The sequence below is a fragment of the Sinocyclocheilus rhinocerous genome, unplaced genomic scaffold (assembly GCF_001515625.1).
Source record: "Sinocyclocheilus rhinocerous isolate Xijiao unplaced genomic scaffold, SAMN03320098_v1.1 scaffold935, whole genome shotgun sequence".
Classification (NCBI taxonomy): Eukaryota; Metazoa; Chordata; class Actinopteri; order Cypriniformes; family Cyprinidae; genus Sinocyclocheilus; species Sinocyclocheilus rhinocerous.
Window position 1 is genome coordinate 37,287 of NW_015659710.1, and position 13,223 is coordinate 50,509.

The following is a 13,223-nucleotide window of genomic DNA, read 5'->3' on the forward strand; positions in this document are numbered from 1 at the left end:
TGAAGTTTATAGCCTGTTTTGGAGTTAACCCTTTGCCTGCTGTTTCGGACTGTGTTTGCACCTCGCCTGGATTCTAGCTCGTGTTATTGGATAACCCCCTCATGTCAAGCCCTCTGGATATTGTTAGCCGCTTATCGACCGCGCCCGTTTTGGATTACTCTTCTGTCTTGCCCTCAGTATACCTGTTTGCCATTGTCTGACCCATGCCTGTTTTATGACCACGTCTCTGTCTCCTATTAAAGCTTTGCAAATGGATCCGCAAGTCTCATGTCTCGTTCGCCCCGTAACAATATGATGATATTTTTGAATCAATTATTCCTTTAATTTTTTTATGTTACATAACTCATCATGAATCATGTGTTGAGACATTTTCAAGGAGCCAGGACAGTCATGCACAGTCAAAAGCAGTGAGTAATCCTGCGCTTGTTTACAATCCAGCATGTACGTATCATTTTCTCCATTATAATTAAAGCAAATTTAGTTTTAGTCTGCAGCATCTGTCTTTATAAGACTAAGTATAGTTTACTGAATGAAATTTACATGTAATATTGAGTTTTGTACAATATATCCTGACATTACAGACTCTTAATTATGTGTCATAAGCAATTCTGTTGTTCACTGGTTCTTGAAAACATACATGTTGTGTAATAATAATGAAGTAAGCCAGTACTATTTCATATTATGGTCAGTAAAGGTGGGAGTGATATTTTGACTGAACTGGTCATCCGTATTGGCACTAACACTCTCTGAGGTAACGTCTGACCCACAGTCAGACACTCCACATCCCCTGGTCAGTTTTTATTTTATTTTTTTTATTTTTATGAAAACATACTAGAAACATACTCTATGCAAGTAGACAAATGCAGACATGAAGGCTCGGCCAATGCATTGCAATTGTGCATTTCATTAAAATATTATTAAAAATACATAAGGGCTCTTGTTTTCCTCTGGCGGTCACAAAAAAAAAAAGGTATTCAAGGAAGTGATGGTTACATTCAAATATTTGCGACATTTAATCAACTGCTATCATTCAGGTTTTTGTTTAATGCTAAGAATGTCACACATACTGTATATGGTGATGAGTTGCTGTCTGAGAGATTTACGAAAGAAATCATAAAAGTGTAAAAAAAAAAGCATTCACATTCTTTTGTGTTTTACCGTTAAATCAATATACTTTTTAATAGTTCTCACTGTTGCTGTGTTTTTTTTAAATTTTACATAACAGTATCTTTTCCTGATGTTCCAGTTAAAATGAAAATGACACATTCTTAAAACTTTGCCAGTGGAACAAAATCCACATACAGCCTATATAAGATATATTCACACATTGCAAACATATACTGTATAGTGTTGGGCAAGACTGTGTAGTTAACTAAATTACTAACTACTCTAGAGAGGAATTAACTAAACTAAGCTGAAAGCTACTCTTACAGAAAGAAGCTAGTAATGGTAGAAGACAAGACCTCAGGTGATGCCCTGAAACAACATACAAAACTACCAAACCTTGCTATAAGTTTGATCACAACATATAATCATTGCTGTTAATAGTGTTCACCATCTGTTTGATTACATGTCTTTAACAAACTGCATGATATGGACATCAACTTAACCACTGATAAGTCACTCCTAAATATAATGTAGAAACTGCTTTGCAACTATTTGTATTGTGAAAAGTGCTATACAAATAAACTTGAATTGAATTGAAAAGGATTTTGAGCTATATTTAAGCTACTTCATATTGTCTATGAATATAAAATATGTAAATATGAACTATTAGAAGGTCACCTGTGAAAAGGAATTGCACTTTAGCATAATTTTTTGTGAATATAATGTTTCCAGACATTATATTCCAATTGAATGAACGTGTTATACTGTAGATTAAATTTATAGTAAATGCACTTTGCATTTTTGGCCATCTTAAGTAGGACTTAAGTACATCTTTATATGTAATTTCAGTTACACTTTAGAATAGGGAACACATATTCACTGTTAATTAAGAGTTTTCCCTCAATAAACTGCTAATTTGCTGCATATCAATAGATAGTAAGAAAGTTGTTGGTATGGGGTAGGATTAAGGGATCTAAAATATGGTCATGCAGGATAAGGCATTAATATGAGCTTTCTAAGTACTAATAAAGGGCCAGTATGTTAGTAATATGCATGCCAATAAGCAGCTGTTAATAGAGAGAATTGGTCCTTAAAATGAAGTGTTACCGTAATTTCATAATTACTTCTTTGGTCATATGAAATATGGTTAAAATTTACTGTAGAATGTACTGGGAAGCATTTAGGGTAACCTAAAATATACTTTAATATAATTATTATAGAAACTTGTATGTCAGGTATTTAAATGGATTTGTAATAATGAAGTTGCAATTAAAAAATAGTACATTTAAACTTTTTGCAGTGTTCCATTTTTTTCTAACCTTTTTATAGCATACTTTAAACTAAGACATCTGCATAATTCTATCTATGAATGTTAAAAAGTGCTGGCTAGTTTTATTGTGTGTCTGTGTTTGCTCAAAATTGTATGTACAAAGCAGACTTTCATAAAAGGCTCTGTTGATGGTCAGTAGTTGAAGTAAACACAGAGAGCATGTATTTTCTCTTTGAACTCTTTGTAAAGTTTTTCTCTCCTAGCCACAATGCCTTATGAAGTTTTCCCATAGTTGTTGCTGTTCTCACGTCAGTATAATGAATATGGAAATTCCATTATGCTCTGCAGGCAATTATTGCATCTTTACTGACCAAATTAAAACCATCGCCTCAAAATAACAACAACCTGTTTTCCCATTAAATTTGTGTCATGGCTCAGTGCCTTTTCATAATTGGAGAATAAAAACTAAAAGGATGAAGACAGTTCTCAAGCTAACAGATGTGCAGAATATGAAATGTATATGAGATTATTAGCTTTTCAGACACTCATTTTTAAGGTGTGGGTGGTAGATGTTATTTAGGCAGCATGAGCAAAAGCGCTTTCTTTTCATTCCAAACTTGAATTATTTTCTTCTTTGTGTGGAACACAAAAGAAGATATTTTGAAGAATGTTTCCCTCCATACAGTGAAAGTTAATGGAGTACAAAACATCACTGTGCCCCACTGGCTGCCATTGTATGGGTGAAAAAAAAACTAACACTGAGATTTTTCAAAATATCTTTGACAGTTTAAAATGCCATACTGACATGATGAATACTGACAATAAATACTGACATGAAGGTGAACTCTCCATTTAAACCTGGGCTGAAACTTGCTCAAGGATTGTTAGGGTACAGTTTGATTCCTCTTTAAATTTTATTAAGGAGAAATCATGTTAGAGCAGTTCCTGGATGTCTGTGGTGAAATGAAGTCATACGTTTTTTTTAACCATGTGTCTCATTCTCCAGGAATGAACGTCCCGTCTCCGCCTGAGATGAAGCAGCTTTGGAAGATGCTCTTTCCGCTCCTTATCCTCCTTTACCTATCGGGAGCTGTCAAGTCTCAAGTAAATCCAGGTAGATATATATCTATTTTTTCACTGTATAAAAATGAGATTAAATTACTCAAACTGTAACTAAATGTACTAAATTTAATCATTAAGCTGATCATTTTATCCGAAGCAACTGCAGCCTAGGGTTTAATAGCTTACTCAACAGCACAATAACGGTGGATTTTAGACTTTGTAGGAACTTGAGCCCAATCTTTAACTACTAGTCTACAATATTATACTAACTGAACAGCTACAGTGGTATGGACACTGGTGACATAAATTTGCTCAAAAACTGTGTTTCAAAATTTATGAGACAAATCACTATGGAAATAAGTTGTTGTGGCAATGTGGTCACAATCTCCGATTTTATTGTCCATGAATTTAAGTTTTTCTAAAGGTCAGAGTGCTGCAAGTTGCATTGTTTTTTTTTTATTAGCTTTGAAACTGGCAGCCTTGTAGTTGTGATCAATCTACGTTTGAGGTCTGAATAAGGTCTGGAAGATGCCCAGATTCCATTCTGGTTCTCATGGCTTCTTCTCTTTTATCTGTGTCTTTCAACTTTAGCTTTCTCTCTCTAGCATGGGTGGTTTGTGGGGAGGAAAGTGTGATGTCAATGTGAGGTTCAGTTATATTTTACAAGGAAACCAGAAGCCAGCTCACGGTGAGCAGCCGTAGAGTAGAGACTAAAGCATAAGTCTGGAAAGCAGCTAATACCACCATGGCTAGAGGCAGTTTCTTCTGGGATCCCCCAGGATGAAAACCACACTGTGCTCTTGTACTATATTGTATTGGGCTGTGTTTCTTTATGAAGCAGATGAATTAGATTACCCAAGGTGACATTGCTTCCTTCCACCGATCATGTGTCAGTTTCCTCTGCCATATTTTAAAAATTAAGACTGTATAGGCTGACATTAAAGGCTTAACTGATAATGCATTGAGTTTTAAAACATTTTTTACATTTGTATTTGTAGTGCAGTTTAAGGTTCAGAAGCATGCCAATATAATATGACAAGGAATGCATAATGTTCTTTAATGGTTTCTTTTATAGCCATATTGTGCTTTAATGTATCGGAGAGGAGGATACACCAGTCAATCCAGACTGTTTAATTGTCGAACTACAAAGTAGTGTTTGGCCTGTTTCAAAGTAAACATGGAATATGTAAAATGCTTTGTTAAAAATCCCTCTGTGTGGTTTATGTGAAGGGAGTCTGAATTGTTTAAAAGTTTTTGGATGGCTTGTGGTACAAGCAAACATAACAGAATTATACTCAGCTGTTCTGTTGCTGCCTCAATGTTCTGGATTGTTACTTTCCGGTCTGAAAGTATCTGAGAAAAGTGGGTGAAGGAATCCTGCCAAGCATTTTTACCCCAAAAACAAAAGAAAGAAGAAATTACATTTCGGAAAAGGAAAATTCATTATTAGGACCATTACGTTTTTGATTTGTGACATTATTTTCATGACAATTAAGTAAAAAAAAAATTCTCATAATGTTAAAACAGCATAATATTTAAATAATTTAAGTAAATTGTGTATAGGCATTTATACATAAGACATAATAGTAGTAAGAGGAATCATCGAGAAAAAACATTTTTTACAACATTTTACAATATTAACTTTTTTTTTTTTTTACCACACACGTTCTTGAGAAATTACACTTTTCATTAGGTTCAATTTTCAGAAGGTTCCTGTACACTTCATATCAAAATACAGATTTAATAGGACATAGTCACAACTGAAAAAACAAATTTCACAGTCCTTAATTTATTATTTTTTAAGTAATTATATCATTTTTTATGCAATTTTTTTTGCACTTCAGTGTCTGTTTATAGTGTAGGGGGCGGGGCGCTTCAGATTCTAGAGAGCATTTGATTGGACAGAAAGTTTTATGAGAAGCTAAAGTGCAGAGTGATGTCATCAAAATCGTTGATCTATATCGGAAGTGAGAGACTATACGTTTTGAATGCTTATATATTGTATATACGCACATTTTTGGAGCATACTAGCTTATAGATAACCTAAAGGCTAACATATTCATACAAAAAGCCAAAAAACGTCAATTTTGATTTCATGGGGACTTTAACATACATAACATGTTCTTGAGAAATTACAAGTTTCATGAGATTCATTCATTCATTCATGAGATTCATTCATGAAGGGTTCCTGTGCACTTCATTCTGAAAATACAGATTTAAAATTATATGGTGGAAATAATTGTCTCAACAAGCTCAATATTCACTACAATCTGCGTGTTGATTTTTTCTTTGCTATGCTGTGCTGTGCTTTACAGTTTGGATCAATACACTACAGTGCTTTGAAACATTTCCTTAGCAATATATCATGGTATGCCATAATTGCTGCTGAATATTATTACTTCTCATCACAGACACTTAAAAAATCTTCAGTTTAGACTTTCTTTTTCACAGGCTGGCGGTTAGAAAGGAAAGAACACCATGCTAAAGGAGTGGTGAAATGTAATGGGATAGAGTCCATCACTCAAACCTCACTGAACTGCATGTGAGCTCTGTGTGAGGATGTGACCTTGCTTTGAGTTTATTATTGAATGTAGCAGGAGTATATAAATACACACACAGTCACATATAGTATATATTTTGAAAATATTTAAATGTATATACATTTATATTATTATATTTTATATTATATATAAATATATTTAATATATACACATAACATATTTACTTAAATATATACATGCATGTGTTTGTATTTATATATACATAGTAAATATACACAGTACACACACATATATTATGTAAACAAAAACTTTTATTTTGGATGCGATTAATCGCGATTAATCGTTTGACAGCACTAATTGTGAGTATTCGATATATATCGCCCAGACTTAGCTTTTATAAATATGTGTCTATATTTAAGCATGAGTATATATGTGTGTTAAGGAAACAGCCAGAGAGAGAGAGTGAGTGATGGGGGAGGAGGATGCCGTTCTGTTACATCTGGAAGAGCTTTTTGTTGGGGGATTCAGCTCGTTTTGGATTATATCAGCTTGTCATTGCCAAAACCAAGCCTCTGAGGTTTCCCCCATCTTGACTTTTAAGCAAACATTTGGAGGAGAGACAGAAAAAAAATGAAAAGAGAGACAAAAAGTCCTTCACCACTATCCATGCTATTGCTGGCAGGATCACAAAGGCTATTTTGTTGAAATGGAGGGGCCGCTTGGAATAGGAGTGTCCTTGTACACTTTTTTTTTTACATGTCCGGATCTTCACACAGACACTCAAAGAAAAAGAGATATTACAAGAGATTAAGAGAGTTTATATAAATATCCTCACTTGCTCTGGCAGTATTATGTGATATTGCAATCAAAATATGAAATACTGATTCTAAAATATACTGTTCAATCAAATGGATAAATTGTGCCAGTCATCAGCTGGTGGCACAGTGGTCTAAAGCCCTACATTCTTGTTTACCCAAGAGTTCTTCAAAACCTATTTCCTCTCACAGGCCAAATCTAACTATAAATCACTCCATTTTTTCATGTTTAAAAAAATCTACTTAATTTATTCTTGTCTGCCTTCTGACTTAAAATCTTTTTTTTTTTCAACCAACCAGCCACTGTTGCCAAGTACTGTAGATTCTAAATATTTAATTCAAGAAGTAAAATGTGGAAAAAAGTAATAGAAACCATGTTGACATGTTTTATGTGCTGTTTTCCATTAAAATAACACAAAGACAAATATTTATGACTATATACTTTTTACAGTTTATAATGATGAAATATAAAAAGCAATATTTATCTCATATAAATGATCTTATACGTCAACCAAACATTTTGCATTTCTGTGTTGTGTATTTCTCGCATGGAGTTATGAATCAATCTGTAATATGAAATGTTATTCATAAAAGTGCTTAAAAGTGTTTACATTTTTAGTAACTATCATATCTATTGTTTATTCAGTCAAATAAGGGGAAGCCACTGAAATACGTAGGAAGTAGGAATGAAAATGCTATATGAAAATTGTGTGTGAATATTAAATATTGCCTGCATGTTTATAAGTTGCTTAGATTTATATATATGCAAAAAAAGTCATAAAAGCACTACTTTTTTTTTTTTTACAGGTGTGTGTCGGTCCCCGTTAGGAATGTCCAGAGGCCAGATCATAGATGAAGATATTTCAGCTTCCAGTCAGTGGTCTGACTCCACAGCAGCAAAATATGGCAGGGATGAGCACACACACACAGTGGTCTGACTCCACAGCAGCAAAATATGGCAGGTATGAGCACACACACACACACACACACACACACAGTATATTCCATGAGCTGTAGTGCAGGTTAACGTGGTGGGATCAATCCACATCTGGGGAAATATGGGTGGCCTCATTAAAATGATGTAATTATGCTTCTTCCATATATTACTTCTGCATTTTCACTGATTCTAAGTGTTCCTAACACATTCCACTTCACCAAAATGAACTATTTTAGACTAATTTATAGACCTTAGTCAGGGTAGTGCCATATTTAATTTTTGACAGAAAACGAGGCTCTGAGGGATAGAAGTACGGTATGTTAAATTGATTGTACTGATGTTTAATAACATTCCGATTGTTCAGCTGATGAAATGTGTTTCTGGAAAAGAAAAGAAAAAATCAGTAGACAAAAAATTTTATTCTCTTCTGAATTTTCTTTGTCTTAGGCTGGACTGTGAGGAAGGAGATGGTGCGTGGTGTCCTGAGATAGCAGGAGAACCTGAGAATATGAACGAGTTCCTGCAGGTAGATCTTCGTTCTCTGCACTTCATCACTCTGGTGGGCACTCAGGGACGTCACGCGGGGGGCATTGGGAATGAGTTTGCCCAGACATACAAGATCAAATACAGCCGTGATGGCAGCCGCTGGATCTCCTGGCGCAACAGGCAGGGCAAAGAGGTACACGCTGCAACACTGGCCTCTGTGCTATCATAGAAAACCCAACATCTTGCTGCATGCACATCATCAACTGATTATATATTAATATTAATTACTTCTTTTTATCTAAGGAGACACAAGAAGAATAAAGAGATTCACCGACTAACCGATTACCTTTTTGACTGGTTTAACAATAATGTATTTTTTTTAATTGACTCGTGTAATTATTTTTATAATAATAATAATAATTGAAATGTTTAGTTTAATTAATTAATTAATTATTGTTGTTTTGTTTTTTTGGCACATTAAAAACACATTTATATTATATATTATATTATATTATATTATATTATTAGTAGAAATGTATAAAAATTCATACTTTTATTTAGCAAGGATGCATTCAGTTGATCATGACAGTAATTCCTTAATGTTACAAAAGATTGTGATTGTTAATATTTCAAATAAATACTGTTCTTGTGAACTTTTTATTTATCAAAAAAAAAAATCCACAAAAAATATTAATCAGTGGCACTTTTTTTAATAACATTGACATTTTTCTTGTGCACCAAAGCAGAATATTAGAATGATTTTTGAAGGATCATGTGACACTGAAGACTAAATAAATTACATTTTAAGTTATATTAAAATAGAAAACAGTCGTTATATATTATTATATTCATGTTATGAATGTCTTATTAATAGTCATTTTTATGATTATTATATTTATAATATTATTTATACAAATTTGTTTTGCAAGCTGAATGGTTGCAAATTGGTCTTAAGAACACAATATAAAAACTCGAAATATAAAAAACTCAGTCAAATTTGAATGTGATATAGCTAAAATATGTCAGTAGTGAATGTGATGCAGCAGTCATGCGCTACGTGGTCAAAAGTATGTGGACACCCATTCCTGTGTTTGACTATTTCACCTACATCCATTACTAACAGGTGCATAAAATCAAGCATACACACATACAATCTCTGTAGACAAACCTTTTTAGCATGGGACATAACTTTCCTGTTCCAGCATGAGTGCCTCTGTACACAGCGAAGTCCAGAAAGAAGTGATTTACTAAATCAAACATTTCTGGGATTAATTGGAACACCAACTGACCTCAGTGACCCTTTTGTGTCTGAAAGAGAGCAAATCCCAGCAAAGCTTTCCCAGAAGTGCAACTGTTAGAGAGGACCAACTCCCTGTTAATGCGCATGATTTTGATGAAATGTTAACAGTTCAACAAGCACATGTGAGTTGTTTAGGTGTCCACATACATTTTGCAATGTGTATTGAAAATCTAAATGCAAGGTTTTTTTTCTGTTGTGAAGGTGATTGAAGGAAACAGGAATGCCTATGACATTGTGCTGAAGGATTTGGAGCCACCCATCATTGCACGTTTCGTCCGCTTCATGCCCGTCATCGATCACTCCATGAACGTTTGTATGCGTGTGGAACTGTACGGCTGTGAGTGGCTAGGTAAGTCTGACAACTAATGAACTAAATAAAGTGGAGTTAAATGCTTCAAATCATTCTTGTTTTGTCTTCTTTGGTGTTCATTTTTGGGTAAACTATCCCTTTAAGGACACTGCCAATGAAATCACTTGACACTATTTTCAGTTCTATGTTAATGTATTTTCTAAAGAAACCAGAAGTTTGGGTTGTGCAACATGAGTCATTAGGTTTTTTTGTTTTTTTGTCTATTTTCCCAGAAGAGAACAACTGTAAATTTTACATTTTGCATTTCATGAGGTCTTTGTGACACCGCTCAAAAATCTGTCACATGGTATAAATTGTTCATCTAAACGTTGCATGAGATACATTTGTTGTCCTATTAGCATCTGAAATGGACTGCTGATAAACGCTGATCATTTTGACTATCTGATATAATATTTACATATCGGATCAGATCATAGTAGTTGGACCTTTAGTGACCAATTATCAGAATGTAAATCAATTATCTTTATCTTCGCATATAAATTATTGTAAACTAACATTTTCATTGTATTTACTACATTGAATTATATGATACTGAGGAGGACACAGTCTTCACAACCCTTGCAAACTCTCTCTCTCTGTGACATTAGAAAAATATTGCAGTGATATGTTATATGCTGTTATGGAAATTGTAAATGCAGATGAGATTTTTATCATTTTGTAATGACAACTTTAATGTTCTTCAGTGGGATGAATCAGCATTATGTCAGAACCTCCTCTAACATTTCCATTTGAGGACACCTGACAATAAAAAAAAAAGAAGATTTGATGGTGTTCTCCTGTGTCTGTTTCTAGATGGCTTGGTTTCATATAATTCTCCACTTGGCCAGCAGATGACTCTCAATGGACAGCATATTTATCTCAATGATTCAGTGTATGATGGAGCCATGAGTTACAGGTCAGTACAAGCTTGAGAATGAATGAGGAAGTTACAGGATACACCAATAACGTTACACCAATCTAAGTCTGAGTGTGTAGCAGTTTAACTTTGACATAAAATAAGTCTTATTTCACATCTACAAAATATGTTGTACAATGTTAAATCTACGACTAAATGTCAATATATCTCCACTGACTACTGATTCAGAATCAGAATGGTTTCAACCTGGCACGTGAAAAAATTGATCCCAGATCAGTTACAATGAAGACAAGCTAACAGTCTGTTATTGCCTTGTTGCTATGACGACAGGCGCCAAGACCAGAGAGAGTCACAGTGGTTTCACAATGTTCACAGGCGAACTTGACTCATTGCTTCCTGAACAATACCTTCCATGACACAGTGCAAAGCGTGTTTACCTTCTTGACAGAGCTGGCAGAAAACCGCAAAGTAAAAATCCACACATTCATAGTTTGTGAACTATGAATTGTGTTGTGTGTTTTGTGAACACACAACACAAAATTTAAGTAGTCAGGGTATTAAATACATGTGAGAGACTTGATTAAAAAAAAACTATATATATATATATATATATATGTATATGTGAGCGTGTGTATATAGTGTTTGCTTTCTTGACAGAGCTGCCAGAAAACCGCAAAGTAAAAATCCACACATTCATAGTCATTAAACTATCACAAGAGAAACCTGTGTCATTGCTGGGGAAAAAAGATAAATGTTTAAATGGCTCCATCTAGTGGCGATATGGTATAAACAGAACACAAAATTTAAGTAGTCAGGGTATTAAATACATGTGAGAGACTTGATTAAAAAAAAACTATATATATATATATATATATATGTATATGTGAGCGTGTGTGTATATATATATATATATATATATATACACATATATTGTTGTGTATATATAGTGTTTATACAACAAAAAGTAACAACACGTATATAAAGCACACATACACTACCATTTACAAGTTTGTGGTCGGTAAGATTTTTTAATGTCTTTGAAATAGGATTTTTATGATCACCAAGGCTGCATTTATTTATTAAAAATGCTGTAAAAACAGTAAATTGTGAAATATTATTTCATTTGAAAATAACTTTTCTCTGCTTTAATATATTGTAAAATGTAATTTATTTCTGTGATGAAAAAGCTGTATTTTCAGCAGCCATTTGCTTTCAGTATCACATGATCCTTCCGAAATCATTCAGATGTGCTGATTTGGTGCTCAAGAATTGCGAGTATGATTTTTTATTTATTTATTTTTTTAAATAATTCTTATTATCATCAATTTTGAAAACATTTGTGCTGCTTAATATTTTTGTGGAAACGGTGATACATTGTTTCCCAAGATTCTTTGATGAATATAAAGAACAGAATTTATTAAAAATAGATTTTTTGTTTGTAAATTGATCAAATGTGAATCATTTATTGTCACATTTGACCAATTAATGCATCCTTGCTGAATAAAAGTATTAATTTCTTAAAAAGAAATATCTTACTGACCCAAAAATCTTTGAACTTTTGTATATATGCAAAAATATGTATTCTGGCTTTATTTTCCCCTGTAGTATGACAGAAGGACTTGGACAGCTGACGGATGGCATGTGTGGCCTCGATGATTTCACACACAGTCACGTCTACAATGTATGGCCTGGTTATGACTATGTCGGCTGGACCAATGAGAGCTTTCTCAACGGTTATGTTGAGATCATGTTTGAGTTTGACCGCACCCGCAACTTCACCACCATGAAGGTAGAAATGTCCTACACTGATGATTCTCTTTTCTTCAGTCATATAAAATTCATAGGGTGTGTTGTTAAAAGTGCAGTCTAATTGCTGGAACTACATGATTAAGTGTTTGCAAATTGTTGGGTGACTTAAAGGATTATATGACCCAACTCTCCTTTATTTACACCCATCATAATGCTTTGTATTCTCTCTCCCTTTGAATCCAAATTGATTCAGGTGCACTGCAACAACATGTTCTCCCGAAGAGTGAAGACCTTTCAGAAGGTGGTGTGTTACTTTCGCTCGGAGTTGGACTGGGAAGCTACACCCATATCATTCAGCCCCGTGATGGATGATGTCAACCCCAGTGCCCGCTTCGTCACTGTCTCACTCTACAATCACATGGCCAGTGCTATTAAGTGCCAGTACTACTTTTCTGACATCTGGATGATGTTTAGTGAAATCACCTTCCAGTCAGGTTAGTAAATGTCCATGCAAAGACAACGACGCTGTCCAAATTGTTTCATAATGGCACAGTCATCGTATAATGGCTGTTTTAAAGGGGTCATATTATGCGATTTCAATTTTTCCTTTCTCTTTGGAGTGTTACAAGCTCTTGGTGCATAAAGAAGATCTGTAAAGTTGCAAAGACTAAAGTCTCAAATCCAAAGAGATATTCTTTATAAAAGTTGACTTGTCCACGCCTACCTAAAACGGCTCGTTCTAACACGCCCCCACATACCTACATCACTAT

At 34.1% G+C, this 13,223-nt stretch overlaps 1 protein-coding gene across 3 annotated transcripts in view; it reads left to right on the forward strand.

Annotated features, from left to right (window-relative positions):
- Window positions 1-13,223, forward strand: part of LOC107724144 (discoidin domain-containing receptor 2-like) — a 35,001-nt gene that overhangs the window by 13,144 nt on the left and 8,634 nt on the right. For all 3 annotated transcript variants that reach the window (XM_016532948.1, XM_016532950.1, XM_016532949.1), the window contains exons 2-8: window positions 3,384-3,491; window positions 7,563-7,665; window positions 8,140-8,371; window positions 9,680-9,827; window positions 10,641-10,743; window positions 12,310-12,493; window positions 12,707-12,947. In XM_016532948.1, the coding sequence (XP_016388434.1) occupies window positions 3,384-3,491; window positions 7,563-7,665; window positions 8,140-8,371; window positions 9,680-9,827; window positions 10,641-10,743; window positions 12,310-12,493; window positions 12,707-12,947 (1,119 nt within the window). The remainder of the gene's footprint in view (window positions 1-3,383; window positions 3,492-7,562; window positions 7,666-8,139; window positions 8,372-9,679; window positions 9,828-10,640; window positions 10,744-12,309; window positions 12,494-12,706; window positions 12,948-13,223) is intronic.